We start from the raw sequence: 18372 nt of genomic DNA on the forward strand, positions 1-18372 counted from the left end.
CACAAAGCGAACTGTAGAAAAATGACATAACATTTTAATCTCACAATAATAATCTATTTTTGCTGCATTGTGATATAAATAATGAATAAGGACGTTTTATGTTTTTGATTATTATAAGTATGAATAAGTGTATATGTTAAGCATTGATAACATGTAAATTAATTGGCAAATATTGCATAAAATTCAACCTTTTTAATCTTATTGTTATAACTGCATATCAATAATTTATAATGCATTTGTAAATGACTTATTAGTGGAAATGAACCCCTATAAACCTTTAACAAATGCAATATTAATTTAAAGTGTAACCAAAAAGTTTAACGGAATGAATTGTTCTATTTGTCCTTATTTTTCTGAATTCTATTCTGTTCTATTCTATTCTATTCTATTCAGTAAACAAAGTGACACACTTTATCATTTTCTGTTTAAACAGACGTCTCCATTTCACAATAAACATGTCAATCTGTGTGTGTGTGTGTGTGTGTGTGTGCATCCTGACCTGTTTATGAACCTTTGTAAGCTGATCCAGGTTGTTCTCAAGAAAGGAAATCTTCTGTTTCTGGGTGTTAGACCCCCCACTATCATCAGGTCCAATTTCTGTACTCTACACATACGTACACAGCATGTCAGAAAGAACATTTGTTAAACCTTATATTGATCCAATAGTGTCGAAAATAAAGACAATAAATCAGCCAGTCAGATAATGTACATATGTAGAACTGACTTTTTTAACCCGAGTCGTGAGGTCTTGAACGAACAGCTTGCGCAGGTTGTGGAGGGTCTGGAGTTCACGGGCCTGAGAGAGTGAGACACACATGACCACAGACAAGTACAAGTCAGTCTATTAATATTCACCACTAGGAAATTTTAACTCATCACGTTCATACATTTTTTTTCCAAAACTATGGAACAGTCTGCCAGTATATCTTACAAATATTGAGACAGAGATAGAATTGAAATCTAAATTAAAAAATTACCTTTTTGAGCTGTTTTACAAATAATCTCAGAGTCTATCCTTGGTCAACGTATCATGTGATGGGATGTCTTTCTAATTTCTTTGGGTGTTTTATATTGATGGTCTTCAATAATTTTTTTAAGTAATTGTTATGTTCTTTTTGCTGATGTTGTACAGCACAATGGTCAACCAAAGTTGTTTTTATTTGTGCTCTATAAATAAATTATTGATTGATTGATTAACTGATTTTTAGCATACATCTGATCATCTAAAATGGAATAATCCTGTTTATTGCATTTATTTAGTTGCAATATGCACATGGTTTCACTTCAAGGCCGATTGTGTGAAACTTCTTGATGCTTTTCATAATTTTACAGTTTTGTTAACAAATTCAGACTTATTCATCATGAATCTAAGACCAAACCGTAGTGAATAGTTTGAATAGTTAATTGTAGTGCAGAAATTCATATGCTTAGAATATATAAGGATATGATTTCAAACTGTAAAAGAGTGTGTTTGTGAAACTTACAACGGTCTCCTCCAGACCCTTGAGATCCTGTTTCGACTGCTCATGCTTTTCCTGCTGAAAGCTGACGAGAGAGAAAACACATACAAACATTATCCACACACACTCGACAGAATCAATGCACACTGCAGCCCTCCCTTTACAAACACACATTTTTAAATTGATGAGGATTTATCATTGGTGAAAATATTTCTTATTCTCTAACTTTACCTCTACCTCTACCCCTAAACCTAACCCTCACATAAATCCCTCTGCATTTTTACATTTCCATTAAGACTTTATTTAGCATTTTCATTTAAAGGGGTCATGTAATAAGGAATAATATTTTCCAGATATTTTGAACTTTCGACAAGAGGTCATTGTACAAACATACTGTAAGTTTCAGAACTCAAAACTTCCTGTCCAGTCCAAAAAGAGCATTTATTGTTTCCACTCTGCAAAAACGACTCATTTCTGTCTTAACTGTCTCATATTAGCCAGGACATCCCATATTTTGGCCAAAATGAACATGTCGAGATGCCTATTGTCCCATATTTAAGCAGTGAAACAGTCACAGGGGATCCCCTCCCCTCCATTTGGCCGACAAAACGATCGAGGTGGACACGCCACCCCATGAACATCCCGTATTTCCTTATAAGGGATGTGTATTGATGCACCGAAACGACAGAGCCAAACCTCCAGGCCGACCATACTTTATAACTCTTCATATTTATAGCTTGTGTTAGTCTGGACTATTTTCACTGTTGTCAGCTTTAAATAGCATTATTCTATCTCTAAATATTTTATGCTTAACAGTATAAGAATTCGGAAGCAACAGTGTGCCCATTTTTTCAGTTTTCAAATGTTATTTCAGTCAAACAACTGCAGTAGTTTAATTGAGTGCTTCACATAAATTGGGACATATAGTTATCAGTGATTGCCTAGACTGAGTGTTTTCAGATGATTTTGTAAATCTCTTGCATGTTTTCCTACTTTCATTCTTGGAAAGAATGATGGTGGGGTTGATGGGGAGTTTGCTCTGCAAAGATGTTAGCCAATCATAACACAGGGTGTGTATATTAAAGCATTAAAGGGGATAAAGCACAAAAACCGAGCGTTTCAGGCAGAGAGCCAGAGACAGGGAGGAAAAAGGCCATGTAACACTATATTATGACTTTACTAACATTATATGTGAACTTTTAAGGAAAATAATCAAATAATAAAAATGCATGCCATTTAAAGGTTTATAAGCTATCATAACAAATAAATTAGCCCATGAAAAAAATAAATGGTATTTTTACATCTGGATTGTTGTACAGACTGTTGTTCTCTATAAACTCACACACTGCTCATGCACACACTCTGTGTTTAATAGTTTGTATTTGTGGATTTGTGTGTAGTTTAACGTACGACAGATGCTCCAGACATGCGCTCTTGGTGTCGTCCTGTCTCTTCAGATTACTGAAGCTGGACCTGACGTGCGCTAACTCCAACTCCAGAGCCTGATTCTTACTGGAAGATCGGTTACGACATCATCAGAACTGGATGACATTTATCATATCACAGGATTCTACTGAAATGAGTACTGTTACTAGAATGCATTTGCAGTGGGATTAAAAGTCTGAGACCACAAGTAAATATTCTGAATTTTTCTCATATCATACTATATTTTCATTATGAATTATACACTACTACTGAAAAGTAGAATTGAAAAATTTTCATGAATTTGAGAAGTATTTGGTACAGTATGTTTTTGTATTTTAATAACAGCATGCACTTGAGCTGCCATTTACAAAGCTGATGGTCATGTTATCCATCATGATCAGGAATTAAAAACAAAATGTTTTTTTCTTTTCGGATCGTTCGGGCAGAAATTTTATTTTTTTTGTTTCTGTGTTCTACGGCCTTCTTTCCAAATGTTAACTGGTTACAACTATATAAAAGAACGGCTAATTACGTTCTTTTTAAAATGACAGTACACTATGCTAAGGATGTGTAATACACCAGTTGCAGTGTTGCCAAATCTCGCAAAAGAAACAAGCGAATTGGTCTAAAAAATAAGCTCAAAATAAGGGACTTGCCTTCCCCAAAAAGTGAAAATAAGCGACACAGTTTTTTTTCCTGTGAGGCGTGAGGCCTACAGTATATAAAATAATGTTTTTTTCAATAATTGTATCCTTAATATTAAATATATCCCCAAATATAATTCAAACATTTCAAATATACAACTGGCCATCAAAAATCAGTCAGTTATCTCTCTTGTGCCTGCACACTGGTGTAATTCCAAAATGTAACTGTGACAAACCCTTTGGTCTTGCTTTCATGGAAGAATTATCTGAATGAAATAATAACGTTATTAACTAGTTAGAAGCATTTAAAAATAACGTTAACATATCCAGTGTCACAAATATGCTTACATTTGATTACCTGGAAAGAGTCTAGAATCTAAAGCTGCATCATAATCATTGATTTGCATTTTTCATTACCTTGCATTTTAAAAAATCCTAAAACATTGTTTATTTCATGGATTCAGTTGAATTCTCAGACGTTTGGACCCCACTGCACAGTATATCTACAGTATATTCATCTGTACAGGAAATAGTTTAGGGTGACTGACTCGGTAAGCTCGTCGATGAGTCGCTGTTTCTCATTGATTTCGTCACGTAGGTGACTAAGCTGCATCTGTCGAGACTCTGCATGCACTGAAGGACGACCAGCGGCCTTCTACACAAACAAACACACACACAAAAATGACAACAACACAATCAGATCTCCCACATCTGCACATGGTGGTAAGATGTAATATTCAGTTCAGATACTATATAGTCCAAAGCTATTTTTGACTGTCATTGATCATATAAAATCATCTGTAGTCTACAGAAAACTGATCATTACAGTCCTTCGAAATAAACCCATAACCACTGAGTGACCATCATGAACATCTCTATTATTATCTAATATCTCTAATATCTCTATTATCTCTTTTACAGATGTTGCTGAGTGGATTTCCATTTGAAAGTCAGGTAATAATCTTCCATAAAAAAATAAATAAAAAAATACAAATGATTTCGATGATTCTACTTATTTGTGTACAAATATTTGTCTCCACTAAGTCTTTCTCCTCAAGAGACAGAATGATGTTTCACGCTGGCTTACTTTTTAAGATTTCACCCATTTTTACTAATGTACATGACTTTTATAGGGCTGGAAATTACACTTTTGATTTCCAGGTATTCTATGACCATAGGAACTATGATGTATAAATGACTCTTACCTTCCCATCAGCCTCTCTGTCTGCCTTTTCTCCTCCGTCCACATCTGTCCCATGACTCTCTGATAGAGACACATGCAGCACCATTAATACAGCAGTGTGTGTGTGTGTGTGTGTGTGTGCGTATTTCTCACTGGTTTTCAGCATCTCTAGCTACAGTATAAACATGGTGCTTATAGAATGCTATGTCAAGTTAATTATAGTTATATAAAAACAATAGAAATCTTTTATATGTTGTCATTTAGATAAACGTTTGTGTGTGTTACCTGAGTTCTGCAGCATGTAAAGTTCTTCACTGAGAGCATCATAATTGTCCTCTAACTGTCTCTTCTTCTGCTCCACATTCTGCATGTACTCTGTGAGAGAGCGGATCTTTGCCTCATGCTGGATACACACAAACACACACACACACACACACACACACAAACAAAGTTAGTGCCATACATAATACACAGCAGAATTCAAATAGTAGATTTGTGCCCACAGGAACATGAGAGATCAAAGAGTCATGCAAATCTGTCCATGCTGACTTGGCTGTGGAAAAAACAAAGAAAATCAAGCTGGAGGTCAGGGGGTCAGCCATTTCCATCATTCCTGGATCTGTCTCACTGATATCTGAATAAACACTGAGCTTGATGTATTGATTAAAAAAGAGCATGGGGACTATATGAAATGAGCTCTCTCACTCACTCACTCACACACACACACACACACACCTGTGAGATGAGCAGCTGGCAGGAGGACAGCTCTCTGCTGGTCTCCTCCATCTTGCGATGACACTCGAGCTGCATGCTCTCCAGCTGCCTGCAACGCTTTACCATCGACTTCACCTCCGACTTGATCTTGCTGATGTAGAGACGTGCAACGGTGAACTCCTCCTCGATCGCACCACTGATCTCCACCGGCTACACACACAAAGATAGAGCCTGAGAATAATGGAGTGATCATGTACAAAGACACTGCCTCTATAACTACCAGGCATGGTATTGATACAGTAGTACCACACAGACAGAGAGTGAGAAACAACACTTGACAGAGGTTTGCATCGAGCATTGCCAAATTTAAAATGTGGGTTACGCACAGTGTTGAGTGGTAATGGACTACATACAATCTGGATTATGAAATAAGATTACAAAAAAAAAGTACTTATAATTAGACAACATTATATTCTAAAATCTGCAATTAACCATTCTCACAGCAATTTACTGATTACCCTTTGTCCCATTATAGTATGTCATCAGAAAGATAACACTTAACTTTAATGTCCCCTTTGTTAAGGGTTTATTAAGGGGTTGATTAATGATGACTCATTTACAAATGCATTATAATTCATTGATATGCGATTATAACAACGTGACTACAAAGGGTGGCTTTCACGCATACTTGCCAAATAGTGAGCATTTTAACGTACACGTTATAAATCTTATTAAATACATTAATCAAACACATAAATGTCCTAATTCATGATTTAAATCACAATGGAGCAAAAATAGACTATTGTAGTGAGAGTGAGAGGATGGATTATGTAATGTCTTGACTCACTTGTGCTGTGACTTTTCTTGTCACGTTGATGTCAAAAGAATGTGTTCAAATGTGTCCGCTTTACATGAAGGTACATTTTCATATGTTACTAATGTTGAATAAGTGTTATTTAATTTTCTCCCTATTTGGAAAGTATTGCATGAAAGTCACCCTTTAATTCATGTTGTTATAACTGCATATCAATGATTTATAATGCATTTGTAAATGAGTTATTGGGTATAAATGAACCTCTTAACAAAGGGTACCAAAACTGTATTATTGTTTTGAAAGCTCACAATACATTCCACAAATATCAAGCACATGGTGCTTGGTTTCTGTAAATTAGTTTGGTACCATGCACAAATAAATGTTGAGCTGTATTTGCACCCTCCGTCGGAAATAAAAGTGAATTAGAAGTCCATTATATACGGCTCTCTGTTTTATTAATGAAGGTAGTTAATAAAATATGTTCCTCTTTCCTATTTTTAAAATAATCAGAGTAGATCAGGGATTTTCAAACTTTTTGCTGCTATGGACCCCCAAATACTGTATGATAAAGCCCTTGTGAGGGACCCCCTTCCTAAAATACAAAGACAGTTACATTTTTTCATGTATAAAGACCCATTTATACTGTGTGAGCAAAATATTAAGCATGATATTATAAAGACAACATGTTGTTTCTAAAATGAAATAATTGTCTTTTATAAAGTTATTGTACTAAAGCCAAAGCAAATTATTAAAATTTTACTTTATATTAAGTTAACATCATGTCTTTTTTCTACACACTACTAGAGTACTGTTAGATGTGTAAGATGTGAAATGTAAGATGTGAAATGTGTATTTCAGTTCAAATTTGTATAGCGCTTTTCACAATAAAAATCATAACAAAGCAGTTTTACATAGAACATTATCTTTGATAGCTTTTATTTCTAATTTCTATTTAAAAAATATCACTGACAAAATTGCTAAATGAAACAGTAATAAAATCAAATTCAGTAAGTGTGTAAAGAAATATTGCATTAAACGTATTTAATTAATATCTTAAGTTAACAAGTTAACTCTGATAGCCCTAAAAAAACAATCCTTGTCACCTCTTTGAAAGCCTGGATCAGAACCTAAAAAGTGTAATACATAAGATCACGTTGCTGATTTCAATTTTCATTGTATAATTTGAAATCAGTACCAGATGTTGCTGGTTACGCATCAATGTCTTAGACACACAAATTAGAAATAAAAAAAGTAAATTTTTATATTTTAGTGGTGTAAATAAGCACAGTTTGAGAACCTCTGCTCTAGACAACAAACGCCTGGTTTGTCTTTTGGCTTACTAATTTAATTTCTCCATTGCCCACGATGGTGCTGAACTCGCTGAGGTCCTTCATCAGCCCGTTCAACACGTCAGCGATGCGCTTCCTCTGCTGTGAGCTCACTTCCTGCATCTGTGCAAGCTCTGCCTCCAGCTCCATCAGACTGGCCTGGAAAGAGTAGAAGCAGTTTGAGCACACCATGAACACGTTCTGTGCACATATCTATGGCTGTATGATGTGACAATGATCACCATCTTATGGCTGAGCTGCTCTGCGAGCTGTTTGTTGTGGAGACTCTTCTCCTCCACCTCCTGACTCTTCTGATCGTAGTTCACTGCCAGCTCCTCCAGCGCCTGCAGCACCTCACGCACCTCTGCTTTAGCGCTCTCACTCTCTGTATGCAAGCGACCAAGCTCCGTCTGCACCTTATCACTATCACCACGCGTGGATGCCAACAGCTTTAACACACACAGATGCACAACTGAATTCTATCTTCATGCACCTAGTTGCATTTCCGCCATTTTATAGAAGCAATAAGAAACTCAAGGATGTGTTACCACACTCTAAAAAATGCTGGGTTATTTTTTCTACCCAAATGCTGGGTTGATCCTGTTGGGTCATTTTCGTGGGTTATTTTCTCAGTGTTGGGTAGTTTTTGTGTTGCCCATCCACCCACCTCAAGTCTCTCCGATGTAACAACTGTGCTACTGAGTTACCTGCTGTGGGCTTTTAGGATCGTTTCAGGAGTGAGCAGTTCTCAGTTGGATTTATTTGGTGAAATAATATTTGTATCAGTGTTTTTTTATTAAATCAATGTCATGCATAGCCTTGAGTGACTTATTGCTTTAATACGGCATAAAGGCACAAGAATTATACTGTTAGGTCTTGTGTCCTCCACAAGAATTACAGTGCATCCGGAAAGTATTCACAGCGCTTCACTTTTTCCACATTTTGTTATGTTACAGCCTTATTCCAAAATAGATTAAATTAATTATTTTCCTCAAAATTCTACAAACAATACCCCATAATGACAACGTGAAAGAAGTTTGTTTGAAATCTTTGCAAATTTATAAAAAATAAAAAAATAAAAAATAAAAACAAAATCACATGTACATAAGTATTCACAGCCTTTGCCATGACACTCAAAATTGAGCTCAGGTGCATCCTGTTTCCACTGATCATCCTTGAGATGTTTCTACAACTTGATTGGAGTCCACCTGTGATAAATTCAGTTGATTGGGCATGATTTGGAAAGGCACACACCTGTCTATATAAGGTCCCACAGTTAACAGTGCATGTCAGAGCACAAACCAAGCCATGAAGTCCAAGGAATTGTCTGTAGACCTCCGAGACAGGATTGTATCGAGGCACAGATCTGGGGAAGGGTACAGAAAAGTTTCTGCAGCATTGAAGGTCCCAATGAGCACAGTGGCCTCCATCATCTGTAAATGGAAGAAGTATGGAACCACCAGGACTCTTCCTAGAGCTGGCCGCCCGGCCAAACTGAGCGATTGGGGGAGAAGGGCCTTAGTCAGGGAGGTGACCAAGAACCCGATGTTCACTCTGACAGAGCTCCAGCGTTTCTCTGTGGAGAGAGGAGAACCTTCCAGAAGAACAACCATCTCTGCAGCACTCCACCAATCAGGCCTGTATGGTAGAGTGGCCAGACGGAAGCCACTCCTCTGTAAAAGGCACATGACAGCCCGCCTGGAGTTTGCCAAAAGGCACCTGAAGGACTCTCAGACCATGAGAAACAAAGATTGAACTCTTTGACCTGAATGGCAAGCGTCGTGTCTGGAGGAAACCAGGCACCGCTCATCACCTGGCCAATACCATCCCTACAGTGAAGCATGGTGGTGGCAGCATCATGCTGTGGGGATGTTTTTCAGCGGCAGGAACTGGGAGACTAGTCAGGATCGAGGGAAAGATGAATGCAGCAATGTACAGAGACATCCTTGATGAAAACCTGCTCCTGTGCGCTCTGGACCTCAGACTGGGGCGAAGGTTCATCTTCCAACAGGACAACGACCCTAAGCACACAGCCAGGATAACAAAGGAGTGGCTACGGGACAACTCTGTGAATGTCCTTGAGTGGCCCAGCCAGAGCCCAGACTTGAACCCGACTGAACATCTCTAGAGAGATCTGAAAATGGCTGTGCACCGATGCTCCCCATCCAACCTGATGGAGCTTGAGAGGTCCTGCAAAGAAGAATGGGAGAAACTGCCCACAAATAGGTGTGCCAAGCTTGTAGCATCATACTCAAAAATACTTGAGGCTGTAATTGGTGCCAAAGGTGCTTCAACAAAGTATTGAGCAAAGGCTGTGAATACTTATGTACATGTGATTTTGTTTTTATTTTTTAATTTTTAATTTTTTATAAATTTGCAAAGATTTCAAACAAACTTCTTTCACGTTGTCATTATGGGGTATTGTTTGTAGAATTTTGAGGAAAATAATTAATTTAATCCATTTTGAAATAAGGCTGTAACATAACAAAATGTGGAAAAAGTGAAGCGCTGTGAATACTTTCCGGATGCACTGTATACTGTATTGTGATGAATGGTAATCTGTTTATAGTTGAATTTATTTTAGCTAAAAGGTGAAAATCTGTCAAATGAAATATTCACATATAGGGTAATTAACAACAAACATTACAGCACTGACCTCATCCTGATCCAAGATCTGCTCCTTCAACTTCTCCACCAGCTGACACTGAAGATTAATTTCATCATCCTATAACACACACACACACACACACACACACACACACACACACACACACACACACACAGACACACGCACACACACACACACACACACACACACACAGACATGTTGGTGCGGCTATCTTTATGAGGATTCTCCATAGACATAATGATTTTTATACTGTACGAACTATAGATTGTATCCCTACCCCTAAACCTAACCCTCACAAAAAACTTTCTGCATTTTTACATTTTCAAAAAAACATTGTCTGATGTCAACTTTATTTATTTATTTCTCATATGAAGATCTCATTAAAACTGTTTTGGAAACATTTAACCAGGCATTAATCAGTTATAACAGCTAAAGTGCACGGTGCCAGAAGAAAGACAGTTACAGTCCAGTTATTGATGATCAGATCTTATTAGGTCTTTTTCTGAAAAAAATTCAAGTTAAATAAATGTCACTTGTGAGCAGAGTTATTTATGGGGCATAATTTCCAGTCAAGCTTTAATTTAGCCAAATAATGCAAAAAGTGTGAAAATATTATTTATTAATTAGAGTATTTTATAAAAAATAATCAGGCATTTTATTTCAGAAACTTTATATTTGATTTCCATCAGCATCATTTTCAGCACAGAACTCTATTAAACACAATACAGAATACAGAAGATGTGCTAGAAATTGAATTTTCATGGAATAATCGCAAAAATGATGTATATCTCCTGTGATGCATGTAAAAACCCTGTTGGACATAGTTAGTAGACAAATAAAAAATACATGTGCATGAATTTTGTTTTTAACCAGACTTTACTTCTTTAGAAATCCACTTTGCTAAGAGTGCCTGTAGTTGAAGAAATACCCATACATCATTTTGACTGTGTGTGTACATCAGTAATAATCCGACTGTAACCTTATCATCCAGCTGTCTGTAGAGTTTGCGTATTTCTTCTTCATATTTCTGCCTCTCTTCTTCAGAGATTCGCACCACAATAGAAGTCGAGTCAGAGTCTCTCTCTCTGTCATGCTGACGCTCGGATGATCTCTCATTATCCAGAGATACATCATCACTGCTGTCCAGCTTCACCACATCTGCATCAGCTGCATCAGTCTGCTCTGTCTCTGGAACCTTCTCTCCTACAAAACAAAACATCACAATCCATTTACTCTTCAGTCTGTCTCACAATCCTCAAAGACAATGAAACCACACATGACATTGTACTTCAATATAAATGTGATTGTTCTGTTGTTGTTGTTGTTTTTTACACATATATTTTGTGCAGCACTGTGAATAAATATTAAAAGTAGGCAACTATCACACTGTTTTAAAATTAAACATGACTCTTAACCCTTGTACACTTAATAGTAGAGAACCCTTTTCCAAACTTCAAATGTGGAACCCCCAATTTTATTTTATTTTTTGAAAGAAATGTAATACACTATCTTTACTAAAGTAAAAACACAACAGTTATGTTATGTTATGTTTTTTTTTTTTTGGGGGGGGGGGGGGGGGGGTGGTTATTGTATTCAATAAAGAGGATCTTATCAACCACTAAATTACTTGATTACTCCATTCATGTTCATATAAAAAAGCACATTTTATGTTATCCTTACTTAAGTTGAAAGATTGTCAAAACATCAAAATATGTCATGCATTGGGTGTCTCTGATGACATTTGCTGAAAAAAAAAAAAAAAAAAAAACAATGACATGAAATGACAACTATGACAAATAGATGACTTTAGTGCTCCCTGCAATGGCTGATCCCTACAAACCAATGTTGTAACAAACTTAATTTCTAGATATTATCAAGTAATGCATTGGATATATATAAATATGCAGTGCTGTTGAAAAGTATTTGCCCCATCCTGATTTCTTCTGTTTTTGTGTATATCTCACACTAAATTGTTTCAAAAATTCAAACAAAATCTAACGTAAAACAAAGGCAATCTGAGAAAACACAAAATACAGTTTTTAAATGATAATGTTATTTATTGAAGCAAAAAAAGTTTTCCAATACCAACTGGGCCTGTGTGAAAAAAGTATTTGCCCCCTTTGTTACTAAATCCCCAAATATATTAAACTGCATTCATAATGGGGTTCAGCTGGACTAGACACACCCAGGCCTGATAAATGCCAGTCCTGTTCAGTCAAATCAACACCTAAATAGAACTTCTTCAGCAGCATGAAGTTGGCTAAAAGGTCTCACCCAGTAGCACACTATGCCAAGGTCGAAAGAAATTATGATGAAAAAGTTGGTTGAAATACATCAGTCTGGGAAGGGTTACAAAGCTATTTCAAAAGTTCTGGGACTCCAAAGAACCACAGTGAGAGCCATTAGCTCCAAATGGAGAAAACTTGGCACAGTAATGAACTTTCACAGAAGTGGCTGACCTTGCAAAATTCCTCCAAGAGCACAGCGACGACTCATCCAGGAAGTCACAAAAATGCAAAAGACAACATCCAAGGAAATGAAGGCCTCTCTCGCATCAATAAATGTCACTGTTCATGACTCCACTATCAGAAAGTCACTGGCCAAAAATGCCATCCATGGAAGAGTGGCAAGTCGAAAACCACTGCTAACCCAGAAGAACATTAAAGCTCATCTGAATTTTGCCAAACACACCTTGATGATCCTCAAACCTTTTGGGAGAATATTCTGTGAACTGATGAGTCGAAAGTGGAACTGTTTGGAAGACTGGTGTCCCGTTACATCGGGTGTAAATCAAACACAGAATTCCACAAAAGAACATCATACCTACGGTCAAGCATGGTGGTGCAAGTGTGACGGTGTGGGGATGCTTTGCTGCTTCAGGGCCAGGGCGACTTGTAATAATTGAGGTAAATATGAATTCTGCTCTCTACCAGAAAATCCTAAAGGAGAACGTCCGGTCATCAATCCATGAGTTGAAGCTCAAGCGCAACTGGATTATGCAGCAAGACAATGATCCAAAGCATAGTAGTAAGTCCACCTCTGAATGGCTCAAAAGAAGCTAAATTAAAGATTTGGAGTGGCCTAGTCAAAGTCCTGACTTGAATCTGAACCCGAGATGCAAAACAATTTAGTTTGAATATACAGTATGTGTATATATATATATATATATATATGTATATATGTATATATACTTTTTACATTTGTAAAATTGTAAAAAAAAAAAAAATCACTTGAGTAGAAGGAGATTTTGCAATACGCTTACAGTCAAACCTGACCATGGTGTGCAGCTCCCACACCTAAGCATAAACTTTCTAATAGTGAGAGCAGACAAAGACTTTTATCTGACCTTGAAGTGTGTGTGTGTGTGTGTGTGTGTGTGTGTGTGTGTGTGTTCTGCACTGTGTCTGATTATTTTTTTGGACAAATTGATAAAAAATGCTCTGTGTTATGGTCTCACCTATTCATTTCCTATGTTGGTTCAAATTTGACCCGAACAGTACAAACGGGGGATCCCTGGAAGGGACTTGATCTGTAAAGCACTGCTTACATGGAGCAAACTCAGACCATAAGGTCAACTATCTTGAAAAGTAGTCCCACCTCAAGAGAACCAAGAGGACAAATTTACAACTCAAATAATAAACATCTTTTTTACTAATAAATTATTAATGACCCTGTCACAAATGACACATTTGATGTAGACTTGAGGTTTCATGAAGTTTGAGAGTGTAGGCTGACCCTTTTGACTTTTTTTTTATTCAAAAGTGGTTCACGACCTGCAGTGTGTTGATTTTCTTAGTAGACTGCTAGCCATTAGTGTGTCTGTGGACTGGTGAGAGGAGCTCTTGAGTCTCACCGCTACGCCAACGCTTCAGCTCCAGCTCCAGCTTCTGGATTGTGTCCCTAAAGCTCTTGTTCTTCTCCTTCTCCTTCTCATACTTCCTCTTCCACTGCTCTGCTGTCAGCTCCAGGTTAATAGATGCAGTGTTCTTGATGGTCTTAGCACTAAAACACACACACACACAGTTCTCAGTATCACCTATAAGAATGACAGAGCACTTATGAGGAACTCAATAAAACACTGCACAAAAGTAATGTATTTTACAATAGCTCGTTGATTTGGGTTAATCAATTTTAAAGTGGAGATGACTGTACATTATCCCACTTATTACATAATTGGCTTTATCTGATTATTATAAAATTATTAGTTACTGTAATCTAACTGCATTTTAGTTCAAGTAGTTTTTAACCCTAGCCCTTTTTTTTCAGATTACAGTTACTGACCTTTAAATAAATTAGAGGAATATTCCAGGTTCAATACAAGTTAAGCTCAATCAACAGCATTTGTGGCATAATGTTGATTACCACAGAAATTAATTTCTTAAAAAAAAAAAAAAAAAAAAAAAAAAAGGTACTTACAATGGAAGTGAAAGGGGAACATTTTTAGCTTATGTATGCAATTTTATCAAGCTAAAATCATGTTAACATGCATATTGTTTACGCCTTGTGGCTAAACTTTTGAAACGTTGAGTATTTTAACAAAAAATTGGCCCCTTTGACTTCCAGTGTGCCTCAGTGTAACACTGAAATTTATTTTTGTGGCAATCAATGTTATTCCACAAATGCTGTCGATTGAGCTTAACTTGTATTGAACCCGGAATATTTCTTTAATTGCTTTCAAGTACATTACATAGGTTACACATTTCTAAAATTACATTTTTATGTAGAATACATTTAAAACATGAATTATGTGCATACAGTATATACATCTGTTTGTGTTTCTGTGTGAAGGTGTGCACCCTCTAATGAGTCACTGTAAGGGAGAAAAACATGGTGCTGAATGTATGATTTGCATGTGACAATGAATAGGAGGAAATATAGACATTATTTTGAATTAAGCAGAAAATCAAAAACGCGTCTGTGAAAGTTTTAGAAAGTCATTTTAAAGTGACTACTTTTTAATAAAGTAATCAGTAAAGTCAGTAATCTGACTAAAATTTTAGTAGTAATTAGTCATTTGAAGTGGACTATTTTTGAGTAACTTTTGCAGTACTGCTTATTACATGAGTACTAAATAATTAAAACAAATAAAAAGGTTGATGTTGCATTTACAGTTCTACTGATAAGGTTAGGGTTAGGGTTAGGTCTGAAGTTCATATTTACTGTGCATTTTGTAGGTTAGATGATGATGATTCATGATGGGAATAAAATATTTTTTTAGAGTTCTGTCAAACCAGCTGCAAACTTGCAAACATTAAAAAACAAACAAACAAAAAAAAAACATTATTTTCACATGCAAATGAGTTTGCGATTTGTCACATATATTTGTCAGAAGTTTGCAGCTCTTCACTGCTAATGGTGAACCTGCAGCAAACCGCTACTGGCAAACACTCTGTGGCAAACCTGTGGCAACAATGAAGAGTTTGCAGCAAAGCTCATTTGCAGATGAAAATAATCAGTGGTGAATTTGTGGTAAATTTGCCAGAATTTTTGTAAGGAATGTGATGTTTCAGGGATGATTTTGTATTGCAGCAAGTAATGGGACTGAAAAAGAAAAAGAAAAGTTTCAGGTATAAGCTATTTTTTTTATCGTTACAGAATACAGTTTTGTTTGTTTTCTTGACATACCTGTACATCTTCCAAATTTTTCAAATACAACAATTCTTCAGTGTAAATCCTGAGTTATGTACATATGAGTGTGTGTATGAGTGTGTACGTATGTTACCGCTGTCCGAACATGAGTGTGGATTTGGTCTCGGCATCATTATAGCTGGAGGGGGAGCAGCAGATGAACATAGTGGTCCTGCAGTTTCCTCCCAGAGAATCCTGCAGAATCCTGGTCATCTTACTGTCACGGTATGGCACGTGGGTCTTCTGCTCACAGACACACACACAGGCACACACACACATAAAGATATGTAAATGAAGCTGTTTGAACCACTCGATAATGACTGAAAGCAAGATTTTTGCAGCACATAATGTGTTATCTGTCATGTTTACATTCTGCATCTTAGAATGTAATAGCACTAATGTTAATGCTAATAATGCTAATATACTATACGCAGCCAAAAAAGATTCAAGCCAACAAAACTTGAATATTTTGGCCAGTTTGATTCACACTCAGAAGCACTGATCCGAAACAAAAGATTCATAAAGGTTTTGAAGCTTCGTGAAGAACCCTTACAAAAAATTGAAAGTTCTGACAAACTTGCCGCAAATTCACCACTCATTATTTTCACATGCAAATGAGCTTTGCGGAAAATTCTTCATTGTCGCCAAAGGTATGCTGCAGGTTCGCTACTACCAGTGAAGAGCTGCAAACTTCTGGCAAACATTTGCGGTGAATCACATGCAAATATTTTCACATTTGCATGTGAAAATAATGAGTGGCAAATTTTCGGCAAGTTTGTCAGAATTTTTGATTTTTTGTAAGGGGAGTTTTGAGAGCGCCCATCACTAGCAACAACACAACCTACCAAGCACTCATTAGGCTCATGATTCAGTGTTTTCAGCAGTCTCAGAGCAGTTCTGTGCTCGATACAGACCAATTCCATCTCATGCTCTGATTGTGTTATACACTATAAACAGAACAGATGTGCTCTAAGGTTTGGGCCATTGTATTGAAAGCGCTCCAGATTTACTTGAATTGTGCATTGGTGTCATTATAAATGTGCTTGGCCACTGCAAATCTAATGACACAGAAGTGTTGTGACCAGAAGAGGAGATGAGATCATTTCACCCTTTTTGGAACTCGACTACACAGTTTTTTGCCAAAATAAAGGCTTGAGACTGCATAGCAATGCTATGTGCAGCTTAAGAAATTATTACAGATATATGCATGTGTATAATATATACTAATATGATAATAATAATAAAAAGAAGAATCATAATCAAGTTTTATTTTATAATAGTTTAATAGTATAATAGATCATTATCTATATTATAATAATATAATAGATTAAAAAAAGAAGACTTTATCACAAAGTTGGTCTGTATTTGTGTTTTATTTATTTATTTGTATAATTTTGTATTCATGTGAAAGAGGTCTGAATTTGGTTTTTTCAAAGAGGACTCAAGTGTGAACGCCCCACAGACTAACTCCTACTGGCAGTAAATCATGGGAGAAACATGACTCAAAAGGAATCACTTTATTTTAACACCTTGTTCAACATGTCAGCTGCTGATTTAATGTAATTTTATGCCATTTTGTTCTTTTATAAATTATATCTAAGCTGTGGCAACATGGGGATTTAAAAATGTATCACACTGTATATAACAATAGTGTGATTCAAATCGCAATCACAATATTTTTCAAAATAATCACAATGTAATTATTGGTCCAAATCATTCAACTTCACACTGCCCTTTTTTGTAAATATGCTTAATGTGTCTTGGAGAGTATTGGCTTAGTACACTAAACTGCCTGTTTAAATAATTCTTAAAAGTCGATTTTTGCAAGTATCTACCAAGAACATCAATGTAATTGAGCACATGATTGCATTATGTCTCATTGGGAAACAAGTTACTGAAAATAGAGGCCATACTATAGGCTATATTCTTTAAAAATCATTCCACCAATAAAATTAGATGTGAGCACTGAGAAAAACAACCACCTTGTGAGAGTTAGGTAAGATTGTTGCAAAATTGTGAATGTTTCCCCCACCAAAGTGCATAAATCCCCCTCATATGAGTCATCTCCCCCATTTTCAGAAATTCATTTTAGGCCATGCATTAGTATATGCATGCGTGTGTGTGCACTTACAGTTCCTTCAGCGAGTCCAGAGATGACATTGCCGAGCGCAGACAGAGACTTATTGATGTTTTTAGCTTCATCCAGAACAGCTCCAGCTGCACCAGTCTTACTCACCTACACATCAACATTTAGCACTTTTAGCATTTAACATTCAGCTTAACTCATATTATATATTTCATTTTCATTCCAGACTAAGTTTTGACAGATCTTTAGAAACATCTATCATTTCTCATTTAAATAAACAATAAACTCTAAAATCCCTAAATGACATTTTTTAAACATAATGTGAGACAATGATAGCACACAGTAGAGGAGGTTAATTTAGACAAGAAAAAAAGGTCCTTTTAGGGACACGGATGGAATATTCAAATAAAATTTCCAACATCTGTTATCTCAGCGCAGCAGGTAGGGTTGCCACCAATCCC

At 36.4% G+C, this 18372-nt stretch overlaps 1 protein-coding gene across 1 annotated transcript in view; it reads right to left on the reverse strand.

Annotated features, from left to right (window-relative positions):
• Nucleotides 1-18372, reverse strand: part of LOC127448340 (kinesin heavy chain-like) — a 43643-nt gene that overhangs the window by 6860 nt on the left and 18411 nt on the right. Inside the window, exons 9-23 of the mRNA XM_051710787.1 lie at nucleotides 17957-18061; nucleotides 15920-16068; nucleotides 14051-14199; nucleotides 11177-11400; nucleotides 10225-10293; nucleotides 7811-8017; nucleotides 7581-7727; nucleotides 5448-5636; nucleotides 4998-5115; nucleotides 4735-4793; nucleotides 4078-4184; nucleotides 2871-2972; nucleotides 1485-1545; nucleotides 725-796; nucleotides 500-604 (exon numbers count right to left, since the gene is read on the reverse strand). Coding sequence (XP_051566747.1) covers nucleotides 500-604; nucleotides 725-796; nucleotides 1485-1545; nucleotides 2871-2972; nucleotides 4078-4184; nucleotides 4735-4793; nucleotides 4998-5115; nucleotides 5448-5636; nucleotides 7581-7727; nucleotides 7811-8017; nucleotides 10225-10293; nucleotides 11177-11400; nucleotides 14051-14199; nucleotides 15920-16068; nucleotides 17957-18061 — 1863 coding nt within the window. The remainder of the gene's footprint in view (nucleotides 1-499; nucleotides 605-724; nucleotides 797-1484; nucleotides 1546-2870; nucleotides 2973-4077; nucleotides 4185-4734; nucleotides 4794-4997; nucleotides 5116-5447; nucleotides 5637-7580; nucleotides 7728-7810; nucleotides 8018-10224; nucleotides 10294-11176; nucleotides 11401-14050; nucleotides 14200-15919; nucleotides 16069-17956; nucleotides 18062-18372) is intronic.

The sequence above is a fragment of the Myxocyprinus asiaticus genome, chromosome 11 (genome assembly GCF_019703515.2).
Source record: "Myxocyprinus asiaticus isolate MX2 ecotype Aquarium Trade chromosome 11, UBuf_Myxa_2, whole genome shotgun sequence".
Lineage (NCBI taxonomy): Eukaryota > Metazoa > Chordata > Actinopteri > Cypriniformes > Catostomidae > Myxocyprinus > Myxocyprinus asiaticus.